Below are 22751 nucleotides of genomic sequence, written 5' to 3'. Positions count from 1 at the left end.
TTTATTAAGTAATGTTTATAGTTATTAGAATATTAAACATGAAAACTTGTGCTTACTAAAATCTAAATGACAAAGAAATGCAGCTCCAACTGATCAACTTATAAAACTTGGTAAGTGTGGGTGGGGAAAAGAATTAATTTTCTGCAACAAGTGGGGATTTTCTTTAGTTTTGGTCAAAAAGGAGCAGTGGAAGAATTGTTTTAATGTCTTTAAGATATTCTGCATGTAAAGCAGTTTGAAGCGACACTCAGTTCACTTCTGTTGCAATTTATTAGCAAGTCTATTATCAGCTGACCCCTAATCAGGTCTGCATAATGTGTAATGTACTTTTAGTTTTTGTTTTTTCCAAAACACAATTGCAACAAATTGAAGGTCATTTTGTCCCATTTAAATGGCAAAGGAGTGTAAACTTGTGTTGGTTTACAAAATGAAGACAAACCCAGAGTGTCTGTAAGGAAGTCGTCTGAGCTGCAGTAACGCACAACCTGTTTATGTACACGTCTCTCAACAAATTTGAATATTGTGAAAGTTTTTTTTTTTTGTCATTTCAGAAAGTGAAACTCAGATTCATTACACTTGGAGTGAAATATTTCAAGTGTTTATTGTAATTTTGATGATTATGGCTTACAGTTACGAAAAACCAAAATTTGTTTTGTTATTATTCCTCAGCCAGCTTGTGGTACCTTTGTCAGTGTGGGCATGCAGGAGCTAATTCCTGCTGGAAAATGAAATCAGCGTCTCCATAAAACTCGTCAGAAGAAGGAAACATGAAGTCTCTCAAATGTCCTAAGACTGTGGTGCTTGAATATTCTATATTTCTGCATAAATATGACCTAAAATATCAGATTTTCACACAAGTCCTAAAAGTGTAAGAGAACCCTGTTAAATGAGACAAATATATATATATATTTATATATATATATATATATATATATTTGGCCATTTATTGAGGAAGATTATCAATATTATATAGTTGTGAGTGGCAAATGTGAACCTCTAGGATTATCAGTTAATTTGAAGGTGAAGTTAGAGTCAGGTGTTTTCAGTCAATGTGATGATGATCAGGTGTGAGTGCACCCTGTTTGATTTGAAGAACAGGGATCTATCAAAGTCTGCTCTTCTTGTGGAGAGACAGAAACAATAGAGCATGTCATTTTAATTTGTATGAGAGAGAAAGAAGATACATGATGGAGGAATTTAGAAAGATTAAATAAACATTTAATATCACAAACATACTACAAAAAGAGTCAGGAAGTAAAGTGTAAAAATTTTGGTAGGGTTCTTCATTAAAACAAAGCTGATCTACTTGAGGAGTTTACTGCTTGGTGGGGAAACAGTTTACTGGAACTCCTCAGACTGATGAAGCCCTCCGGATGGAGGGTGAAACCTCTCCATAAAAAAGAAACTGTCCAGATGACCTGACTGAGAATAATTGGATTTGATACCTGGATGATTGAGCATGAACTTTGTTGTCACACCATAAGTTGTTTGATAACCACCAATAAAAACTGAAGAAGAAGAAGTCTGCTCTTCACAACATGTTTGTGGAAGTGGATCATGACATGAACAAAGGAGATTTCTGAGGAGCTCAGAAAAAGAGTTGTTGATGCTCATCAGGCTGGAAAATGTTACAAAACCATCTGTAAAGAGTTTGGACTCCACCGATCCACAGTCAGACAGATTGTGGACAAATAGAGGAACCTCAAGACCATTGTTACCCTCCCCGGGAGTGGTGGATCAACAAAGATCACTCCAAGAGCAAAGTGTGTAATAGTCAGCGAGGTCACAAAGGACCCCAGGGTAACTTCTAAACAACTCTCTCACATGAATGTTAATGTTCATGAGTCCACCATCAGGAGAACACTGAACAACAATAGTGTGCATGGCAGGGTTGAAGAAGAAAGTCACTGCTCTCCATAAAGAACATTGCTGCTCGTCTGCAGTTTGCTAAAGATCACGTGGACAAACCAGAAGAACGTTTTGTAGATGGATGTGACTGCTGCTTTCCTCCATAAGAACCTTATCCCATCTGTGAAACATGGTGGTGGTAGTATCATGGTTTGGGCCTGTTTTGCTGCATCTGGACCAGGACAGCTTACCATCACTGATAGAACAATGAATTCTGAATTATATCAGGGAATTATAAAGGAAAATGTCAGTACTTCTGTCCATGAACTGAATCTGCATGTACATGTTTCTACCTCATGTACTAATCAACATGTGTCTCTAGTCTTGTCTCTTAATTACGTTTAGATTGTAATTTTTAGATTTTGTTCAATGTTTGCATTTATTATAGGTGGTCTGTTTGTATTCATTTTACTATTGCATATATGCACTGGAGGTTTTTTTTTTTTCACACGTTATGTTCTGTGTTGCACCGTGATCCTGGAGGAACGCTGTTTCGTTCCAGTGTGTACTTGTACATGGCTGAAACGACAATAAAGCCTCTCTGACTTTTAAGGATCATTTAAATGATCTTTTTCTGCACATAACTATACTGCTAAAAGTAGAGAATTGTTGTTGGACAATTTTAATATTTATTAACAGCCTCTGCATACATTGTAGATGTTCATATAGCCCTAATTCAGAAACTAATCGCACATTTTAGCTTCTACTTGGTGGAAACTTACATTGTCTTGGTATTTTTTCACATTACATGAACACAAATACTTCTTATAGGTTTTGAGCAACCTTGAGGAGTGAATTCTGAAACACTGATCAAATACTACACCTTGATGATAATCTTACTTTTTTAGAGCAGACTTAATCGTAGTCTGCTGGTCATTAAAAACCTATAAGGACAACAGCACACCAAGAGCACTGAACTGAACGTTTTGTATTTTCAACAACCTGCTCTGAGTTCATTCAGTTCTTGAACTTGAGCGATTTTGTTGGGTTGGTTTGAGATGTTTTGCTTCAGATGCAGACTGCCATTTCTCCAGCTCCACACGCAGCTCCACAGTTACTGGTTCCAGTTGAACACATGCAGTTTCGTCTGTGTGGGCGATCACGTCTTGTCTTTCGGGTTCTTTCTTTTTCCCTGCAGTGAACGTCAAACAGGACTCATGAAAACATGAGCACAGAGAAAGCAGGAAGAGTTTACCCCATCTGTACGGAGTTATCTTTAAAGACTTTATATTAGATTTTTTTCTAATTTACTGCAGAACTTCTTGCGGTTTGACCTTTTGAAAGAACTTTGTTCTTCGTCATTTTGCCACTCTCTCCTCTCTGATTTTGTTTCTTGTCTTCCTTCTTCTTTTCTTCTTTAATCTTGTTTCCATGTTCCTTAAAACATGATCAAATACAGAAAACATTTCAATTAAACTTTGATCTCCCGGTTAGTGGGCCTCATATGGACCATCATATTTCAGTCCTGGATTTGGTGTGTGTCTAAACTTACCTGTTGAAGTGTCTGTTCAGCTTCCTCGTCATCTGTGCGCAAAGGACCAAAGTCACAGATGACGTTGACCTTCTGACCTCCTTGGACCAGGCTTTGCAGTGAGACGTGTGCAGAGCCGAGGGTTCTGCGGACAGGGTGGCCTTGGACCAGATCTGGTACAGATTTTCTCTTTTTGTCTTTAGGTTTGTCTTTGGTGGTAACTGGTTTAGCTGGAGACTGGAGATTAAGGCTGGATATGTTAAACTGGAAGAACCTTATCTGCCACATTAAGAAGCTTAAAGCAGTGGTTCTCAAACTGTGGACCCTGGACCCCGGGGGGTCCGCCAGCTAGTGCTTGGAGGTCCGCCAAAAAAATAAAAATATATACACACAAAAATATATACACACACACATATATATTACAAGCACATGTATCATGTACTGTACATGTTTAACAACCTGTTAAAATACACCAAAGTGCAGGAAATCACATCTATTCAAAATTTTCTAGGGGAGGACCCCCAGACCTCCCCCCACCGTCCGCTTTAATGCATTCCGGCATCGATCGATTTATAAATTAAGTCCTGTTACTTCTGCTGTTATGATTCTGTTCAGATTTATGTAAAGAGTTTTCTGTAATAATCTGAAGAAGTGGCAATACTTTTATTATGTTCATTAAGTGAATAGGTAAAGTTATAAAATGGTGTTTGATACTGTTAGTTTGGTCAAAACTGTCGTTTTTGGAAGTTGAAATTAATTTTGTTAATTAAGAGTGTCTTGAATGAAAAATACCCCATGTTTTAAAGCATCAAATTGTATTAACCCTATTAAAGAGCAGGTCTTAAGTATTTATGTTACACAAACATTTCCAGGGAATTAAAAAGAGACAAATTGAAGAAAATTATTTAATAGACACGAGGGTTATGATGGGGTCCCAGAACCCAAAAAGTTTGAGAACAATGTTGTTATTGATTCTAATCAGCTGCTGTCTTTAATAAAGGAACTGCTCCACCCGTCCCTGACGTAACATAACTCTGCTCATGCAGCCATTTCTAAATCAGGCATGAATTTTGCAGTGAGTAACAGGAATGAAACAGTTCGGCATTTCCTGACAATCAACAGGATCACGAGCTCAATGCTGCTCGTCTACATTTTGTAGTTTTGTGGGAAATAAATGAGAAACTCACTTCTTCCTTCTTCCCTCTCTTGGCTTTTCCAGGTCCACTTGGTTTCACCACCGGCGCACCTTCAGAGGCTGCAGGCCACGACAAGATCTAAATATCAAGTGTCAAAATGGAAAGTTTACATCACTTTTTTTCTTAACATGATAAAAAAAACAAAAAACACCTACCACACCTTTTCCTCCTCCAGCCGGAGATAAAGTCCTTGATTGAGAAACTTCTTCAAGTCTCCCAGAGAACTAACGGTGAAGGTCTGTGTGTCGCTGAAGTCCACGAGCTCGGTCCACGACAGTTTGGACGTGTTGTGTTGTGACACTGTGGAACAAAAGATCAAAATCAACTTTCACACACAGAGTCATGGCTGACGTATAGAGACGATGTTTGACAGCTGATAAAAGGACCAGCCATGTCACCCACCCACCCCCACCCCCCACCAGGTTTTCTGAGGAGGTGTGCTGCTGACAACACGTCCACCCCCACTCCACAGAATAATTCTGAATAATTCAGAACAATTCGTTGTTGCATCAAAATGGCACAGTTTCCTTCTTCCTGCATTGTCACTTTATTTCTCTTTAAAGCTCATGTCAGCATCATCACTTATTGTGCAATAATTTAGGTTTGGAGATGGTTGTGTTTCAGGTGATTCAGTTATTCTTACAGCGTTCAATTCCTGCATATGTTTCATCCGAGCTGAAAGTGGAAACTCCAGTGTCTGGTGTGGACGCCCCTCCTTCACACTTCATTAGTTTGTCATCTTTACTCTCTTCTGTCACACCAAGTGTGGACCTTGTGTCAGGCTGGGACGCACTGTCCAGTGTCTGTGAGAGACACACACACAGACAAAAGTAGGACTATTAAAAATAATCAGATTCTATTTGTGTTTTAACTGTGAAATTCACACATAATATAGTTGTTTTTGATCCACGTTCTAATTAATGCTTGTTCGTTATAATCATCATGCAATTACATTTAGTGTCTAGACACTTTGAGACTTTAGACCAATATTGTGGCAATTAGTTTTGACAAAGGTTTAATGAGAGATTTGCATAAAATAATTGTTGAGATTGATAAGTTGTTTTCAAACCAGCTGATTAAAAATAAACTATTTCTCATGAGTTATTGAACAAAATTGGCACAAAAAAAATCTCAAAATATATAAAATTAAGTTGTAAGATTTAGCTGATAATGAAATTTGACATTATCATCACATCAAAACACATTTTATAAAGGGTGACCTTTAAACACAATTTCCCTTTTAATTGCAGAGATGTGACAAATAAATAAGCTTAATTTGAAACAATCACTTCACAGCTCATTAAAAACAACAGAATATGTTATAGTAATTATTTAGTTTTTTTTTTTATTGAACATATAAATATTGAGCATTATTTAAGCTGGACTTAGAGGGACCACAAACATTTCACTTATTATTTTGTATTTACATATTTAAAAAAAAAAATTGAATGGTAACAAAGGCAAAATGTGCGAATTGGTATTTTGATACATTAAACAAAGCTGCAAGTCAGTGATGTTAATTTAACAACTGAAATGAGAAGTAAGGCCAAAAAAACACATTTGTGGTTAATTTACTCAGAACGGACCCTTTCGATGATGCACATACTGATGAGATTAAAAAGTGTATGAAAAATATATCACCAGCTTATTGGGCGTCGAAGGACTAAGGAACTGGTACGTGATGAAATAGCTGCAAGTAATGAGTGGAAAATCAGGAGCATTTTTATTCGCAGCCATCAAAGGGTCTGGGATTCCCCTCAGTCTGCTCAGGCTCACCGTGATTGAAGCGACATTTACAAGCAGACCTGTACAAACAAATAATCTGAATATTACAAAAAGGTCCACTTTATATACAAACTAATTGACATAGTAGGTGAAAAGAGCCTCCGCTTGCAGATATTCTTCTGGACAGGTCAGCGTACGCTCTTACCGCTCATCGTGGCCAAGCCTCTGAAAGCATGCCTTTCCTCAGCAGAGATCCACGAGGCGTCTAAATAAGTGAGCTGTGGGAGACTGTCCACAGTGAAGCCAGGATACGATGGTGCAAGAGTGAACGGGTTGCCAAAAAGAAACAGTGTCTTCAGGCATGGGAGGGTGCTCAAAGTGCTCAGCAGGGCCTGTTGGTCCTGAAACTCACAGTCGCTGAGGTCCAAACACACCAGCTGTGGCCTGAGGTCAGAAAATTTCCAAGATTATAGAAAAAAGATTCAAAACTTTTAAAAAAGGCCACAACATTTAATGAAACTGTTAAAAGCAAAACAGATAAATAAATAATAGAGTAATTTAGTTTATAAGCGTATAATCTGCTATTGCGTTAGTCGTCACTTTTTACTCTGAAAAACACAAATGAGCAATAAAAAATATGGACAAAGCAGGTTTTATACAATATGATATGAAACAATACGGTACGACATGATACAATATGTTGTGGTGCAATGCATTGCAATAAATATCATTCTGGTAAGATATGGCATATGATACAAAATGACATGATATGGCACAATATTTATTTATAACATTTATTCATTCATTATTTAAAACAAAACAAAACAATTCCATAAACAATAAGAAATACAATCAAAAATAAAATGAAAGGCAGCAGAAGGAAGAAAAAAATCTTATTCATAATTATATAGAGTCAGAGATTCTTTATTGTCATTCACACAACATGTGCTACAAGTGGTGGAACAAAATTGCCCAGTTTCATCCAACAAAATTATAAAATGTAAAAGAAGAACAGTAAAATGATCTAAGATATGAGCTAAGAAAAACATCAGCTAAAAATACGCTAATCACTAATAGCATAAAAACAACACGCAGAACAGCAGCATGAACATGAGTCTGTGTGAGCCGATGAGCACGAATGAACACAGCAACATGAAACAGATCAGCAGCAACATGAAAGAGATCAGCAGCAGCATGATGTGATTCTTCACAGTGATTGTTCTGGTTAGAGATTCATGAGTCTAACAACCTCAAGGTAGAAGCTGTTCCTCAGTCTAGTGGTTCTACACTTAATGCTCCTTAAGTTCCTTCCTGAGGGGACCGAGGCAAAAAGTGTGTGTGCTGGGTGAGTAGGGTCCTTCATGATGCAGGAGGCCCTCTTTCTACATCTGGAGGTGTAGATGTATGTGATGGTGGGGAGACTGACTCCAACAGACTTCTGTGCAGCCTTCACCACTCTCTGCAAAGCTTTTCTTTCTTTTTCTTTTCTTATACATTTATATATATATATATATATATATATAAATACAACTTGACACAATGCATTTCAATGATATGAACGATACAATATGTTGGAAATTATTTTACTTCTCCTCTTTGTTAAATTTGTTGTCTTAAGCTAAACAATCTGAGCTCAACAAGTAAAAATGTGTCGGTCACCTTCGCCTTTGGCGCTTCATTTGTAGCATCGGTAAACAAAATGCTGAGCTTTTGTGTAAAGCAGAACTCTTCTGGCATCAAAACCACACAAGCGTGTGTCTGAGTTTGTTTTCTGTGTTAGCGTCTTCACTGATAGAGCACTTCGTGTGTCGGTGGGTGTCACCACTGAAAACTGCTGCCAAATCAGAAAAGCCTCCAGAGAAGCGCCCTGGCTTGACGGGGTATCACGGTCTGTCCTCGTCCATCTACAAAGCCAACTGTAAAGCCAAAAGCTGTCACCGTGCTTTTGTTTGACCTGGTTTTGGGTTACCTCTTCAAAAAAACCAACAACTTCCTGTGTGTGCGTTTGTGTGAACTAACCAGTGACTTCCTGTAAGATGAGTTGCGTCTTTATGGGAACCCAGACTGTTTGAGCCAAGGCCGAGATACTGCAGCCGGGGAGGCGGATGCTTTGTGAGACCGTTTAGAGAGGATACACGGTTTGCTCGTACATCCAAAACCTTTTAAAAAAAAGCTTTTATTTTTTATCAGTCACTCAAGCTAATAGTTTCAGATATTAATCTGCTTCACAGATTTTCAATTTTCCAGTGAAGCGTTTCACCCTAATCTGAATCTCAAGACACTGAATAGCTTCCTGCTCTGCATGCTCAGCTGAACGAGTCCTCACTAACATGTTGAAACAGCTGAAGGTCTGAAATTATTCTTCTGAACTGCAGAAAGACGTTGCATCATCACTCTGGTGAGGCTTGATGACTCACCTTTAAGGTACAGGGAAGATTCTCTGCAGGAATTTCTGAGATTACATTAGCGCTCAGCACCAGTTCCTTCAGTTTGGAGAACCTCAGCAGGCCTTCGTCAATAACCGACACCTGCAGCAACACAAATTTATGCACTGACTTCAACTTTCTCTGCAAGACCATTTGGCCTTTCGTGTCCTTCAGACTTTAGAGAACATCTGGAAAGCTTCATATTAATTGTGGTTTGGGAAGTGATTAGGTAATATTTGCACACAACCTCGAATTTAGAGAACGTCATGACCAAATAATGATTGCTCTTAGTAAAAGTAAATTAGTCCAGGTTACTTCAAGGCCCATGGGCCAGATTGCCTCCAAAATGATATATAAACGTCATTAGATCACAATGAGTCTATGATTCTTGTTTTGTTTATAAACTGAGTTTAGTGCAGACAGCCAACTTTGAAAGCTAGCAAATAAAGTTTAAAATTTAAAACTTTTGATTTTGACCGAACAATAACGTCTGATAGGACCAATCAAACTTTTGCTGAGGAACTTACAGCCAAGAAAAGATGTCAGAGATCTGACTTAAAGTCATGTACATCAGAGCTACAGAGGGCCTGCTGGTTATTTTTGTCTGTATTTGCTTATAAAGTGTGTTAATTAGCAGCACATGTTTGGATTTTATTACAGTTTTGTGTTGAATTGATGAAGTATTGCACCTTTAGATTGAAAAAACTGATGACACTGTTAAAGAAAACTTGTTAAACAACTCTCACTTTACTTTTGTTATGTCTTAAATGTGCTAAAGTTCAAATGAATGAGAACCATTTTTGTCACATTAGTGTTTTGCGGATGCTGCATTTATGTTTACTGTAAAAGTATGAAATGAGCAGGTCATGAACCCATGTCTGCAGCTTCATAACGTCCAGAAATTTATTTTTTATTTATTTTTATATTTATTAAGCTGATTTGCACCATTTAAAACCTATAAAATTACATACAAGTGCAATAAAAAAAAAAAAAACCAAGAACTAAGAATTGTTGTTTCACAAGAATATTTGATTGTTGTTAACTTTATCTTTACAACCTCAAAAAATCCAAGCAGATGAAAAAAACATGACTTCTGGTTTCAAACAAGGATAAAGACTTTAAATTGATTTTTTAACTTGTTATAAGAATCAGTTCTAAAATAAATCAAAGTGATAAACCAAGAAGGTTTTTAGGAATTTCCCTTTGGAATCAGTATGTATCTGTGTAAAAGCAAAAATAAATAAATAAATAAAACACAACTACCCACAATTCTTTTCATTTATGAAAAGTTAAATTGTCCTTAAATGTAAATTTAAAAAAATGGTTAACCCAATAATTAAAACATTAATTTGACACGACCTGTTTGTTATTTAAAACAATTTTCATGTAGATATTTTTCAGGAACTCATTGGAAGAATACAAAGAGTGTGCACAGGTGTAATGAAAACTATTCTCTCAGGGTTTTCTTTTTTTAAACAAATCACACAAAACATCTCCTGCTCTGGAGCTGAGAACAAGCGAGTGGCTGAACTCAAGTGTGTGAAGCTTTTTGGATATTCAACAACAAAAAAAAAGTGTACACTCACATTTTTGCCTCGGATATGAAGGGTAGTGAAATAACTATGAATGAAGTTTGAGTTCAGCTGCTGTGGTTTAATGATGGCCAGCAGTCTCAGAGCTGAAGCTTGAGGACTCCATGATTCATCTTCATGTTTCCATGGCGACCGAGGACAGTCCAGCATGTCGACGAGGGCGTCTATTGACTCTGTTTCTGGTTCCTCTGTGCTGTCTTTGGTGCCTCTCTGACAACAAAACTGCTACTTTAGTCATATTTTATTATTTTAAAACACAGCTTGTGTTGTGAAGTGAGCTCTGTGAATCAATATCGAGTTTATTTTGAAGTAAATCAGCTGAAAACTCACCCAGGTGCCGTTTCCACACGGAAAATCAGTCAGACATAGACGTCGGATCTTCTTCTCCAACACCGCAGAAAGTGTTTTTGAGCTCATAACTGTTGAAATACACAGCAGGTACAGCAGCTGATCACCTTGTCTTTACTTGTTTGTTTACTTTCACTTGTTGCCAGGCAACAGCTGGGGCTCCATTCAGGGACCCTGAAATAAGTCGGTGATGCTGTGAAACAGATGGTGCATGAAAACAGTGAAATACTGTCCAGCCTGCTTAAAATAATTTCAAAAACATTGCATTTATGGAACTTTCAATGGGAGAAAAAACACAAAGGACATTTGTGCATGTGTGTGGAGACTCATGTAGACATCAGAGGCACTTATGAGAGAGAAATATTGCATAAATCAAAACTATCTAGCCAAAAACATAAAAACTATTGAGGCATAGTTTAAATATACATATAAAATCAAAATGCATTGATTTGTAACACTTTTTCATTCCAATAATGTAGTTTGAGGTAAAAAAAAAAAGATGGTCCCTGTAATGGACCTGTCCAGGGTGTCCCCCGCCTCTCAATCTATGACTACATGGACACCAGTGACCCCTGTAATGGATGTATAGATAAAAAAGGTGCAGTGTCAGTGGAGTGATTAAACAATTGCTGTATCTGGGTCAAAAATTAACAAAATATTTAAAAAAATTAGGAATCAAAATAGTCCAAAAGTTTTAAAATTGTTCAATTTTTTATTTTCATTTTTTTGCTTCGTGTAGACTGTCAGCTGTTGAAAACAGCCTGCACATCTGATTTTATTTTCTTAATTAATTTATTTTTGTTTGTTTCACAATACACAAAATCTCGTTCTACCTGAATGGTGCCTTCATAAATGTTTCCGGTCCCGTTAACGCTTGTGTAAATCCACCCCCTCAGAGGTTTTTAAACAATTGGTGCTTTTGTCCTCTCTTTTGCCTGAAGTAAGGCTTGCAACATTTATAAGAGTTTCAAACTGTTATTTATTAAGCCACAAGACAGATTTTAGGAGGTGCAGTACTTTTTTTCTGGCCTGGAAACAGAGAAGAGCTGGAGAAGAGAGATGTCTGGTTGGACCTTTTTCTTGACCGTGGGTAAGCAAAAGAAGACCGATGGATAAAAACAGGTTTCCTAAATGAGCTTCAGCTCAAAGAAGACATCTTTTCTTGACCTTCTGTAGAGCAAGAAATTATTTAATTGTTCTTGAACAATTAAACAATTGTTTGTTTCATCTTGAAACCAGCAGATCAGATATTCAACACAGCTGCTTTAAGCCATGCTGTCATGATTTAAATATGAACTAGAGTTTTTATATTTCACCTTCCAGAGAAGTTAAACCCTTTGCCTGTTCTGCATATTATTTTCCACATCATGTTCATTTCTGTATCCTCTATGCTGATCACCACCTGCAGTATTTATACTATTTTATTAGATGCAACCAAGATGAGACATTGTGTAAAATATAAAAAACATATATACTTATATTTTTTTGCTAATCAACTCATATTTTAGGCTCAGTGAGACAGAGCGAACATATCAAATGCTGAAACTAAGTAATTGTACATTTGTTGAAAGAAAAAGTAAAATAAGATAATTTTGAATTGGATGGCTGTTACACCTCTTAAAAAAGACAGGACAACACACCAAAAAAGTAAATGGTACGAATAAGAAAAAACTGGAAGAGAATTTAGCTAAATATTATGCTCATTATCAACAGGTCAGCAAAAGCACTGTGTATAAAGTTAACATTTTAAAGAGGCTGAATCTCTCAGAAGAAAAGGGTTGAAGTTCACCTGTCTGCAACAAACGTTGTCTAAAAATAGTGGAACAATTTCAGAATAAGTCCCTCAACAGAAAATTGTGAGGACTTTGAACATCCCATCAACTGCAGTTCATAATATAAGCAATAGATTTCAGGAGAAATCTCTGAGCTGGATGAAGTGATCTCCGGGCCCTCAGGCAGCACTGCTTTTGAAACAGGTCTGATTCTGTTATGAACGTCACTGCATGGGCTCAGGAACACGTACACAAATTATTGCTTGTAAACACAGTTGCCATCCAGAAAGGCAGTTGTCTTCTCGGGGCAAAGCTCATTTAGAACAGACTGAGACAAAGTGGAAAACACTTCTGTGGTCAGACAAAACAAAATTTGAAATTCCTTTTAAACCACAGATGCCACATCATCTGAACGAAAAAGGAGAGGGGCTGTTCTGGTTCGTTATCAGCCCACACTTTAAAAGCCTGCCTCTCTGATTGTATAGGGGTGCATTCATACCTATAGTACAGGCAGTGCACACATCTGAAAAGGCGCCATCAATGCAGAAAAGTATTTTACAGATCTGAGAACAACGTATGCTTCGAATATTTTAGCAAGACAATGCAACCAACTTGATAGATATGGTCTTATCCCAACATTTTTAATGTTTTGTTTTAATTAGTTATTTCATCCCTTAAGAAAGGCCAAGTGATACCATAACTGTGTGCAAAAATGCAACATAGCAGCTCTGGTAAACAGGGTCCTGCTGGTTTTAATGTCCAAAAGAAAGAGAAGGCCGGTCATTGATATAAAAAAATTAATTGAGTTAAAAATCAATTTTGTTCACTGTTTGGATTCTGATAGTTTAAATACACAGAAAATAAATTATAAATATATTTTTGCAATCAACCACATCTGTGGCTGGCATTAAATAATGACTCATCAAGATAAATCAAAAAGCCAAATATTGTGGTTTATTTAAATGAAGCAGAACAGATAAAGATAATAAAACAGTAACTGAGAGGAGATGTGTTATAGGAAATGTAGGATTTTATAATATACTTGATGCAGTACATACATGCCTTGAAACTCAAAATTGGGCATTTTTAATTTCATGATCGGGTTCATGGGAACAGGAATCACTGTGACTAAACATAAAATGGGCTAACGTGTATTTAAAAGAAAGTAATGTTAAACAAAATCATGTAACAGCATCATAACAACAAGTGAACAACCTGAGTTCCACAGTTTCACACAAGACCTAAACTTTAGCAGACAGTTTCAGCCTAAGCTTGAGATGCCATTGATAACTCTGTGGCAGTTTGCACAGCCTCCACACAATCAACCACTGCGGTAAATGCTGCAAAAAAGAAACATTTACAAAAGAGATTTTGGGGGCGATAATGCCACAGTGGCGTCATCAACCAGCTGATGGCATGCAGAAAAAAATTCCACATAGCAATGGACTATATAAGCAGTTTGAGTCAGTTCATGAGCAATGAGTCAGCAGAAAGCAGGAAACAAATCATACCATGTGTCTGCGTAATGGTAAGCTAGCTTTCAGTGATAACTACACTGATCAGGGTGAAGAGCTAACACTAAGGACTGTGCTTTAACTCAGATCTTTTTGTAAATTAAAACAGGTCTTTTTGTTGTTTTCTTTCCAAAAGCATTGTCTTTTCTCCCCACAGCATTGTCTTGAACTTAGATTCCTCCTTGATGAGGCTTCAGCTCACTTGTTACGCAGATGACATCATTCTGTTTTGTGTTCTTTGTTGCAGAGTTCCTGCTTTTCTTCATCGCTGTGAGCTACGTTGACCTCATGGTCTCCCAACGGATAAAACTGAAATATTTGAGGAGTCTTAGTTTGTCTTTGGATAATCTGAGAAAGGCAGAAAATCAAACAGTAAGTAAGCTTAGAAAAACTTCATATAATGTGTAGAAATTTGCAAAAGTTTTAAATCACTCCTACGTTCTTTGTTTTGCTTTGAACTAGTCTGACTTTCTTATAATATGTTATATTACTAATTAGTACTCCAGGCGTTTTAAAGTATTTTAAAGTATTTTCTTGGACTTTGGAAACTTTTTCTGCTCAGTTTTAGTCCAGTTTTTGCACCTGACCTTGATAGCTTGAGCATGTAAGCAAAGTGAACAAATGAGGACAAAAAAAAAAAGGCCTTAAAAAACTACCTACAGTAAATGAACACTCTTTGAAAGTTATCTTTATTAAAAAGATCCTGCAGATCCTTCACACAGCATCTAAGTACTCATCTCAGTTGATTGTCAACTGAACGCCAAGTTTTCAGCTATTAGTTTGTTGAGAATCCCCTTCTTGGTGTTTGTTTCTGCCTCTAAAATCACCTTTTTATTGGTATTTTTCATAAATTCAGCTGAATAAAGTCAGATAGGATAAGCTCATATTAACAAAGTTGTTATTTTGCTTAGTTGTCTGTTATGTGTCAGGACAACACTACTGTAGTTCATATCTTAAGTTTAGGAGTGGTTTTGTGCCTAAATGAGTCATAAGTGGTTTAAATAATAAACATTCCTCTAAAATAGTTTAATACTGGAGTTAAGTGTAAAAGCAGCCAAAGACTACAAAAGTGTAAAATCAAATTTAAAGTAGCATGAGATAAAGTCATGTTACCTCAGTTGGAAGAAGCTTTTCAGTTTGTGATTCAGTCGAAGCAGATGGCCGCTTGTCCTGACTGAGCCTGGTTTCTTCCTCATGAGGGAGTTTTTCCTTTCCACTGTCGCCTGCATGCTTGTTCAAGATGAGAATTCTGCAATGGAGTTCAACTCAAAGCAGTCTGCTCCTCAGATAAATGGTGTTAAATTATTTTTATATACCCGTGCATGAATGTTTCTGTTCAGTGCCCTGAGACGACTTCTTTTGTGACTTGGCGCTGTATAAATTAAATGAATTGAATTGTAAATAAATGATGGTGGATGTCCCTACAGTTTTGTGTTCCGGTGTTTGCTTTGACAATCTTTTCTCCTGTTTTCTCCACAGGGCCGTCACCTCTTTGGTGAAGTGCTGGCAGCCTACAGTGATGAAACTTTGGAGCCCCTTGATGGAATAACTTTTCCCGTGGGAAACACTACTGATCCTAAAACACGGGAATCCGTGTGTGCCATCAACGACTACCTCCAACGTCATCTGCCGCCAGTCGGCAGGACTCTCATTCTGAATCACTCTGACATCCTCAATAACGCTATGGCTTTTCAAATCCAGTTCAAAGCATTTGCAGAACAGCCCTTTTGGAATGGAACTATTGACCTCAACAAATGTCGCAGAGAGAAAAAACAGTTAAAGGATTATGCCAAGAAGGAACTAGTCCTCCGGATCATTTACTTCTCCAGGAAATGGACGGAAGCATTCATTCAACTCTACACTTCCTACAATCATACCTCACATCACTGAAGAACTTTATTTATTTAACTACTTATTTATTTATTTGTCTATTTATTTATCTATTTATTTATTTGCTGAGAAGTTGTAAACAGTCTATTTAATTATTTAATTGCATTTCTACTAAGTGATGGTTTCTGTAGCCCTTTTCTGAAGGACTGGTGGTGGTTGAATTCAGGTTAAGTGGTGTTAAACTACGATCGCAATAATAAAACAGGTCAATTCAATAAAAATAAAAAAATTGAGTTTTAAAGCTGCACTGTATCAACTTTCATTGTGCTGCAAAAAACAAAAGAAGATGACTTTATAGATGCTTGAATTTTTTTAGCCATATATATTCCAACTTGATTCTAACTTTAAAAACATTCTTAAGCGTTTGTGATTTGAAGATTTGAGGTCTGTTAGAAGATAACAGAAATAGATTCATCTATGTGACAAGGTTAAGTCAGGTCATCTGGACGGTTTCTTCTTTGTTGAAATGTTTCATCTTTTATGCAAAAGACTTCTTTAGTTTGAAACCCTGCAAGAAAACGCAGTCTTATAATTGTCAGAGGACCAAACGATTGGTCCTTGGGGCGGCTGAGGATGAGTGGTTAGAGCAGTCGTCCTCCAATGCAAGAGTTGGGGGGTCAATTCCACCAGCAGCCACATGCCGAAGTGTCTCTGGGCAAGACACTGAACCCCTCATTGCCTCTGATGTGTGTCCCATAGGTGTCTGAATGTGATAAAGCACTGATTAGTCTCTGTATAGATAAGTAGAGTGCTGTATGAATGGATAAATGAGGACACAGATTGTGTTGTAAAGTTCTTTGAGTGTCTTGATAAGATAGAAAAGCACTATATAAGTGCAGTCCATTTATATAAGGGGGTAGGCTTCGGGTATTGACGGGGCACGATCAGGCTGAGGCACAGTCACAAGGAAGTCGTATAATACTTGCAGGTATTAGGACTTAGAAGTCACTGCAGGGGATCAAACAAGGTTTAGACACAAAGTATCTAGAGACAGGTTAGTGGCAGTCCATTACATTCACCATAATGTCCCAGTGCTGGAGGAGTATCTGGCAGAGGCTTTTATACCCAGCAGAGTAATCCTTCAAATCAGATGCAGGTGTGGTGACTGATTGGGATCAACAGCAGCTGTGGAGAAAAGTGAGTGCGGCTGGCAGACCTAGAACTCCCACAAAATCTTCTTCATCTTTCAGCTGTTCCCTCTTCAGGGGTCACCACAGTGAGTCAGCCTCCTCCACCTCACTCTGTCCTCTGCATCTTCTGTCCTCACTCCAACTACCTCCATGTCCTCTCTAACTGCATTCATATATCTTCTCTTTGTGTTTTTCCTGGCAGCTGCATTTCTAACATCCTTCTACCAGTATACCCACTGTCCCTCCTCTGGACATGTCCAAACCATCTCAGTCTCACCTCTAACTTTATCTCCCAGTTGTTCAACCTGTGCTGTACCTCTGATGATCTCATTCCTAATCTTATCCATCCTTGTCACTCCTAAGGAGAACCAACATCTTCATTTCTGCCTCTGCCAGTTCTTTCTCCTGTCTTTTTGTCAGTGCCACTGTCTCCAGACCATCATAGCTGGTCTCACCACTGTCTGGTAAATCTTTCCTTTGAACTTTTGTTGCCACCATTTTTTCACAAATCACTCCTGAAAGACTGATGACGTGCTTCTTCAACACAGTCACACCTGTTCCCAGGGGCGGGCTGGGGTTGAAATTCAGCCCAGGAGATTGCTTTGGAGAGGTCTTTTATCCAATCGCACGACAGATGCACGTGGAACCATAATTTTAACATGAATTCTTTATTTGCAGCATAAAACACCGTTTTTTTTAATCAACAATCAAAACTACTGTTTATGTTTGTGATACAAATAAAAAATACAACTCAGTTTATAAAAGTTTATTAAACAAGCAGCTTATCATAAAATTCAAAGCAAATATTAAGAAACGAAAAACAACCTCCAAAGATATACAGACGCCTAACATCATAACCTCTGAAACAAAATCATTAACAAGTGCTTGAGCCGTACACTGGTCTCTGCAACTCTGTCTATAACTGCATCATTGTCTAAAGTCATCAGGACCTCTTTCTCTCCTCCTCTTCCTCACTCCTATAACTGGCATAATAATGTCCCTCTGCATCAACTCCTGGACTGACCGTGGCCTTTTCAGCTACTAATAACAATAACAGCAACAATGAAACATTTTAGAGCACCTTTGCAAAGAATTCACAGTTTATAACACAAATACAACATAAGAAAGGTGCTACAGGCACACACACACACACACACACACCATGGTTTGCTTATGTCCAAATTGGGGGCGCATATTTTAACTACCTACCTTAGGGGACACCCCTTTCTGAATGGGTTAGGGACAAACTGCTATGTGATTTTTTTTACTCTAAATTTACAGAAAACAAATGTCACCTGAAAATTTTGTTTAAATCCTTTTTTGATAAAATTATTTTTTGCCTTCACATTGGGGACCAGGGAATTTTTAAGTCCACTTTGGGGACTTGAGTTTTACACAGATACACAAACTGATTAAAGTCACCTTTGGGTACCTTATATCCCTTTGGGGACTTTAATTCAATTCAGTTCAATTCAGTTAATTTATATAGCACCAAATCACAACAAAGTTGTCTCAGGATGATTTACAGGAACATTCACATACATAGAAAAGCCAATTAGTAAAGTTCTTCATCTAAGAAAGTTTTATACAGTTTTACACAGATACACAAACTGATTAAAGTCACCTTTGGGTACCTTAAATCCCTTTGGGGACTAGTCATTGTTTTATCTACAGCTATTTCAAAACATATGTAATATGAACAAAACAGTGTACTACAAATATGCAACCTTGTATTAGTTTATATTGACCTGGCCAGTTGTTCTCGACTTTTGAATTGGGGAAACCTTGCCTAATACAACCCTAAAAGAAATGTTGCACAATATACTGTACAAGCAGCAATGCAAATGTGAAGACATACAGAAAGTACTCTAGATCATCAAGATTAAAATTTCCTTTTATCTTTAAGAACTCTATTGTTTAGCTTTGTGCCAAAAGTAGTTTTTATTTTACTTTAATTTGGTTCATAGATCTGTTATCCAGTCTGAAGTTAGATAATCTGCACAAACTCAAAGACCACTGTTTGAACCAATTCTGAGCCACTTCTGTTAATGTGTGATCAACTCTGTTTTAGTTCACACAACATACTGACATAGTTGGGCCTCTGACATTGATGTTTTACATTTTACTTCTGCTCAAGCACAGCACTTGCATATGATTTTTTAATTGAATATTTATTTATTGAATATGTTTACAAGATGTTTTCCCAAAAAAGTATTCTTCTATATCACCCTCTTGAAATATATATTTTTTTCAATAAATAAAAATCATAAATAAATGTATTTTCATTTAAATTCTTCCTAATTTTTTGTAGTTTAATTTTTTTAACTAGTGACCAGCCTATTGGATTTTATGGACCTGCTTCAGGCTACAGATGATTGGTTAAATCACTATGTTTTATATATCAAAATATTTTTTCAAAATGTTTAACAAATTTATAGTCTTATTTCAGATTTGTTTAGTATTAAATCATGTGAAATTTGAGACTTAATGTCAGCCCAAGAAATACAAGCAAAAGAAAAATAATTCCAACAATAAAATGCTTAGTAACTTTTTACTAAATTTCAGAACACTGTTGAAATGCTCTGCAGTTCAAATAAACATTGGAAAAGAGCATGAGTCATCAGGACAGGCTTTGGGCAACAAAAATACACTTTCACTGGCTAAAAAGTGTTTTGTATTCAACATATTCATTTCAAGTATTACATCAAAACAAAAACTACAATCATTATTTGGCACACAATTCAATTCACACATTCAATTTTTGATACATTTTTTTTAACACCAGTCTAGTTTCAGTCCTTAAGTGCATAGGGTTCTGCATTGACGCAAGTGTCTTTACCAACAAATAAAAAGATAGTCTAATAACTTTTGAGGTAATTTTCAGTGAAATTGTTATGAATAGTTAGTACCTTGTCAGCTGTGACATCCATCATAGAGCACAAAGTATGTAGAAAATAGATGTCTTTGTCAAGGCTAGGCAAATGGTTAACAAACAAGGTGTTTTTTTATTCTATAAAACAACTTTCTCAAAAACAACACACTTGTGTCAAAGAATGCTACATTACCTAATATTAAACCCTTAAACTTTTGGATGGCACCATTTTTTGTTAATAAAGTTTGTCACTTTATTCTCAGTTGATGTCCATATTACTATGCATATATTTGTGTGCAGAGCATAGATAGACCATGCATATACTACTGATGCGAAGGCTGCTGAATGTATTATTCTACCAGAAGATGAGCAAACTTTTGGACTGACTAAACGTACTTATCAGTCAGATTGATACATTTGCCACTTCATCATTACAGGCAAATAAAAGTTTATGCTCAGCATACAAACTGAAAAACTGTCATGCAAAAGTGCATTGAATTTAATTAACTAATGCAAATTCTTTCACATCTGTGTGTTATTTTTGAGGAAGTAGTTTTGCAAGTCTGAAAAAGAAAAAAGAAAAACTGGTACTCATTTGGCTACCCAGTAGCCTAATCCAGATGAAGACATAAGTCTTTCTCCATACTCTGTGATCCATGACTGATGTTTCAGCAAATAAGATACCAACTATTGAAAACTATTTTGACACATTATCACTTCAAAAAATGTTCAGATGATCCCTTTTCTGCTCAAACCTCAAATATTACATCAAGAAAAGCAGCAGAGAAGAAAGAGGAGGAAAAAGTGCTATCATTAAAAAAATCTACTTACTTGATTAAATTTAATACAACATGTCAAAATGTCTAAACTAGGCTGAAAATCACAAACTATAATAATTCTTTGGCACAAGCCAGTCTCTTCAAGGCAGTGATCCGGTTTCTGACAATTTTTTACCCAGTCCAGTTGCTGTCCTCAAGTACATTTGGCTCTGCTTGATGCACTGAAGGAAGTGTATTTTCTGAGGTACCTTGCATGTGTGGACGAAATTCATCATGGGTTTTTCAACCGCACGAACCTCTGTGTCTTCCCACTTATGTTTAGCATTCCCCCAGTTGCCTGTGAAGAACAAATGTAAAGACCATACCATTTTAAAAAAATCAGTGTTTATCTAAAACATAGATGGCATACATTACTTCAGCACACTGCAAAAGCTGTGTATAAAAATATTGTATTCATGTTAAGAAAACCCCCACCCTACATTAGATTTAGAAGGGGTTTGGACAAAATGGATTCACAGTTGAATATTCAAATATTTTTACTAAATTACTAGAACTGTAGTCAATAGGTAGAAAGAAATTGTTGATGAAGATGATCATCATCATTGATGCTTCTGTCTGGTATCAGTTTATTGTAATTTTTCTCTAAGAATTCAATTGCAGCTCACATGAGGCAGAGAGGTGACAGCATGCTTGCAAAATGTAATACGTCTGCATATTTATAATATTTGTTTTTCAATTATCCTGTTTTTTTTCAATTCAATTCAGTTTATATAGCACCAAGTCACAGCAGAAGTCATGTCAGGGCACTGAACAGAAACATTCATATATAAAAATAATAATTCAACACTATTTATCTGAGGAGCAGACCGTTTAAGTTTAACTCCATTGCAGAACTCTCATCTTGAGCAAGCACAAAGGTGACAGTGGTAAGGTAAAACTCCCTCATGAGGAAGAAACCTTTAGTAGAACCAGGCTCGGGACATGCAACATCTGCTTTAACCAGCTGGGTTTGGTAGGAACAGGAAGGAGGAACAGATACATAATGGCAGGTTAAGAATCACATGATAGAAATAGTATCAAATGAAAACTATTCAATTTTAACAATTCATTTTAAGAAATTAGGTCAATTTGTCCTCCAGTAGTCTAAGCCTATGGTAGCATAACAAGCCAACCCTAACTATAGGATTTGTAAAAAAGGAAAGTCTTAAGACTAGTCTTAAAACCAGACAATGTGTCAGTCTCATGGACAGAAACTGGAAGTTAGTTCCACAAGAGAGGAGCCTGATAACTTCCTCCCATTCTGCTTTTAGAAACTCTTAAGAACCATGAGTAAGCCTTCAGTGTGAGAGCTAAGTGCTCCATTAAGAAAATATGGAACAATAAGATCTCCAACATAAGATGGAGCTAGGTTGTTAAGGGCATTAATTTAATTTATTTATTTAAATTAGGACAATACAACATGTCAGCAGTTAGCATCAATGTAAATATGCTAGAGTTAGCACAACAGCTAATTTTCATTCGTTGTCCTATGGCAAGAACAAGAAACAGCCCGCACAAAGAGTAGAGAATAATACAAACATCACCTACTGTACATAATACAACATGAAATTATAATAAAGATATGATGCCATAACAAAATAGACAATTATCTACATATGAGTGCACCTCTGGTTAGTTCTCAGTCAACATTTCAAAGAGTTTATAGATTAGAAGTAAGATTTTGAATTAAATTTTGGACTTGACAGGGAGCCAATGGAGAAAAGCCAATACTGGATAGATATATCTCCTACTAACTCCAGTTAAGACTCTGGCAGCATCATTTTGGATTAACTGAAGACTTTTTAAATAAGCTTTTCACACATACACACACACACACATATACATATATATATATATATATACATATATATATACCTACATGTATATACACATACATATACATATACGTACATATACATATACGTACATATACATATACGTACATATACATATACGTACATATATATACGTACATATACATATACGTACATATACATACGTACATATACATATACGTACATATACATACGTACATATATATATACATACGTACATATATATATACATACGTACATATATATATACATAC

At 36.6% G+C, this 22751-nt stretch overlaps 1 protein-coding gene across 1 annotated transcript; it reads right to left on the bottom strand.

Annotated features, from left to right (window-relative positions):
- Nucleotides 1-2861: 2861 nt before the first annotated feature.
- LOC119413067 (leucine-rich repeat-containing protein 43-like) lies at nucleotides 2862-10735 on the bottom strand. Its single transcript, XM_037680080.1, has 13 exons — nucleotides 10649-10735; nucleotides 10313-10540; nucleotides 8718-8828; nucleotides 8320-8459; nucleotides 6506-6744; nucleotides 6217-6380; nucleotides 5219-5378; nucleotides 4736-4875; nucleotides 4626-4653; nucleotides 4567-4589; nucleotides 3401-3616; nucleotides 3183-3285; nucleotides 2862-3040 (listed from the first exon to the last, which is right to left on the bottom strand). The coding sequence occupies exons 1-13, from the start codon at nucleotides 10733-10735 to the stop codon at nucleotides 2862-2864; spliced, it is 1818 nt and encodes a 605-aa protein (XP_037536008.1).
- Between the last annotated feature and the right edge of the window lie 12016 nt (nucleotides 10736-22751).

Source organism: Nematolebias whitei, chromosome 8 (genome assembly GCF_014905685.2).
Source record: "Nematolebias whitei isolate Nwh7 chromosome 8, NemWhi1, whole genome shotgun sequence".
NCBI lineage: Eukaryota > Metazoa > Chordata > Actinopteri > Cyprinodontiformes > Rivulidae > Nematolebias > Nematolebias whitei.
Note: the sequence above shows the minus strand (reverse complement) of the source record. Positions and strands in the feature narration are given on the sequence as shown.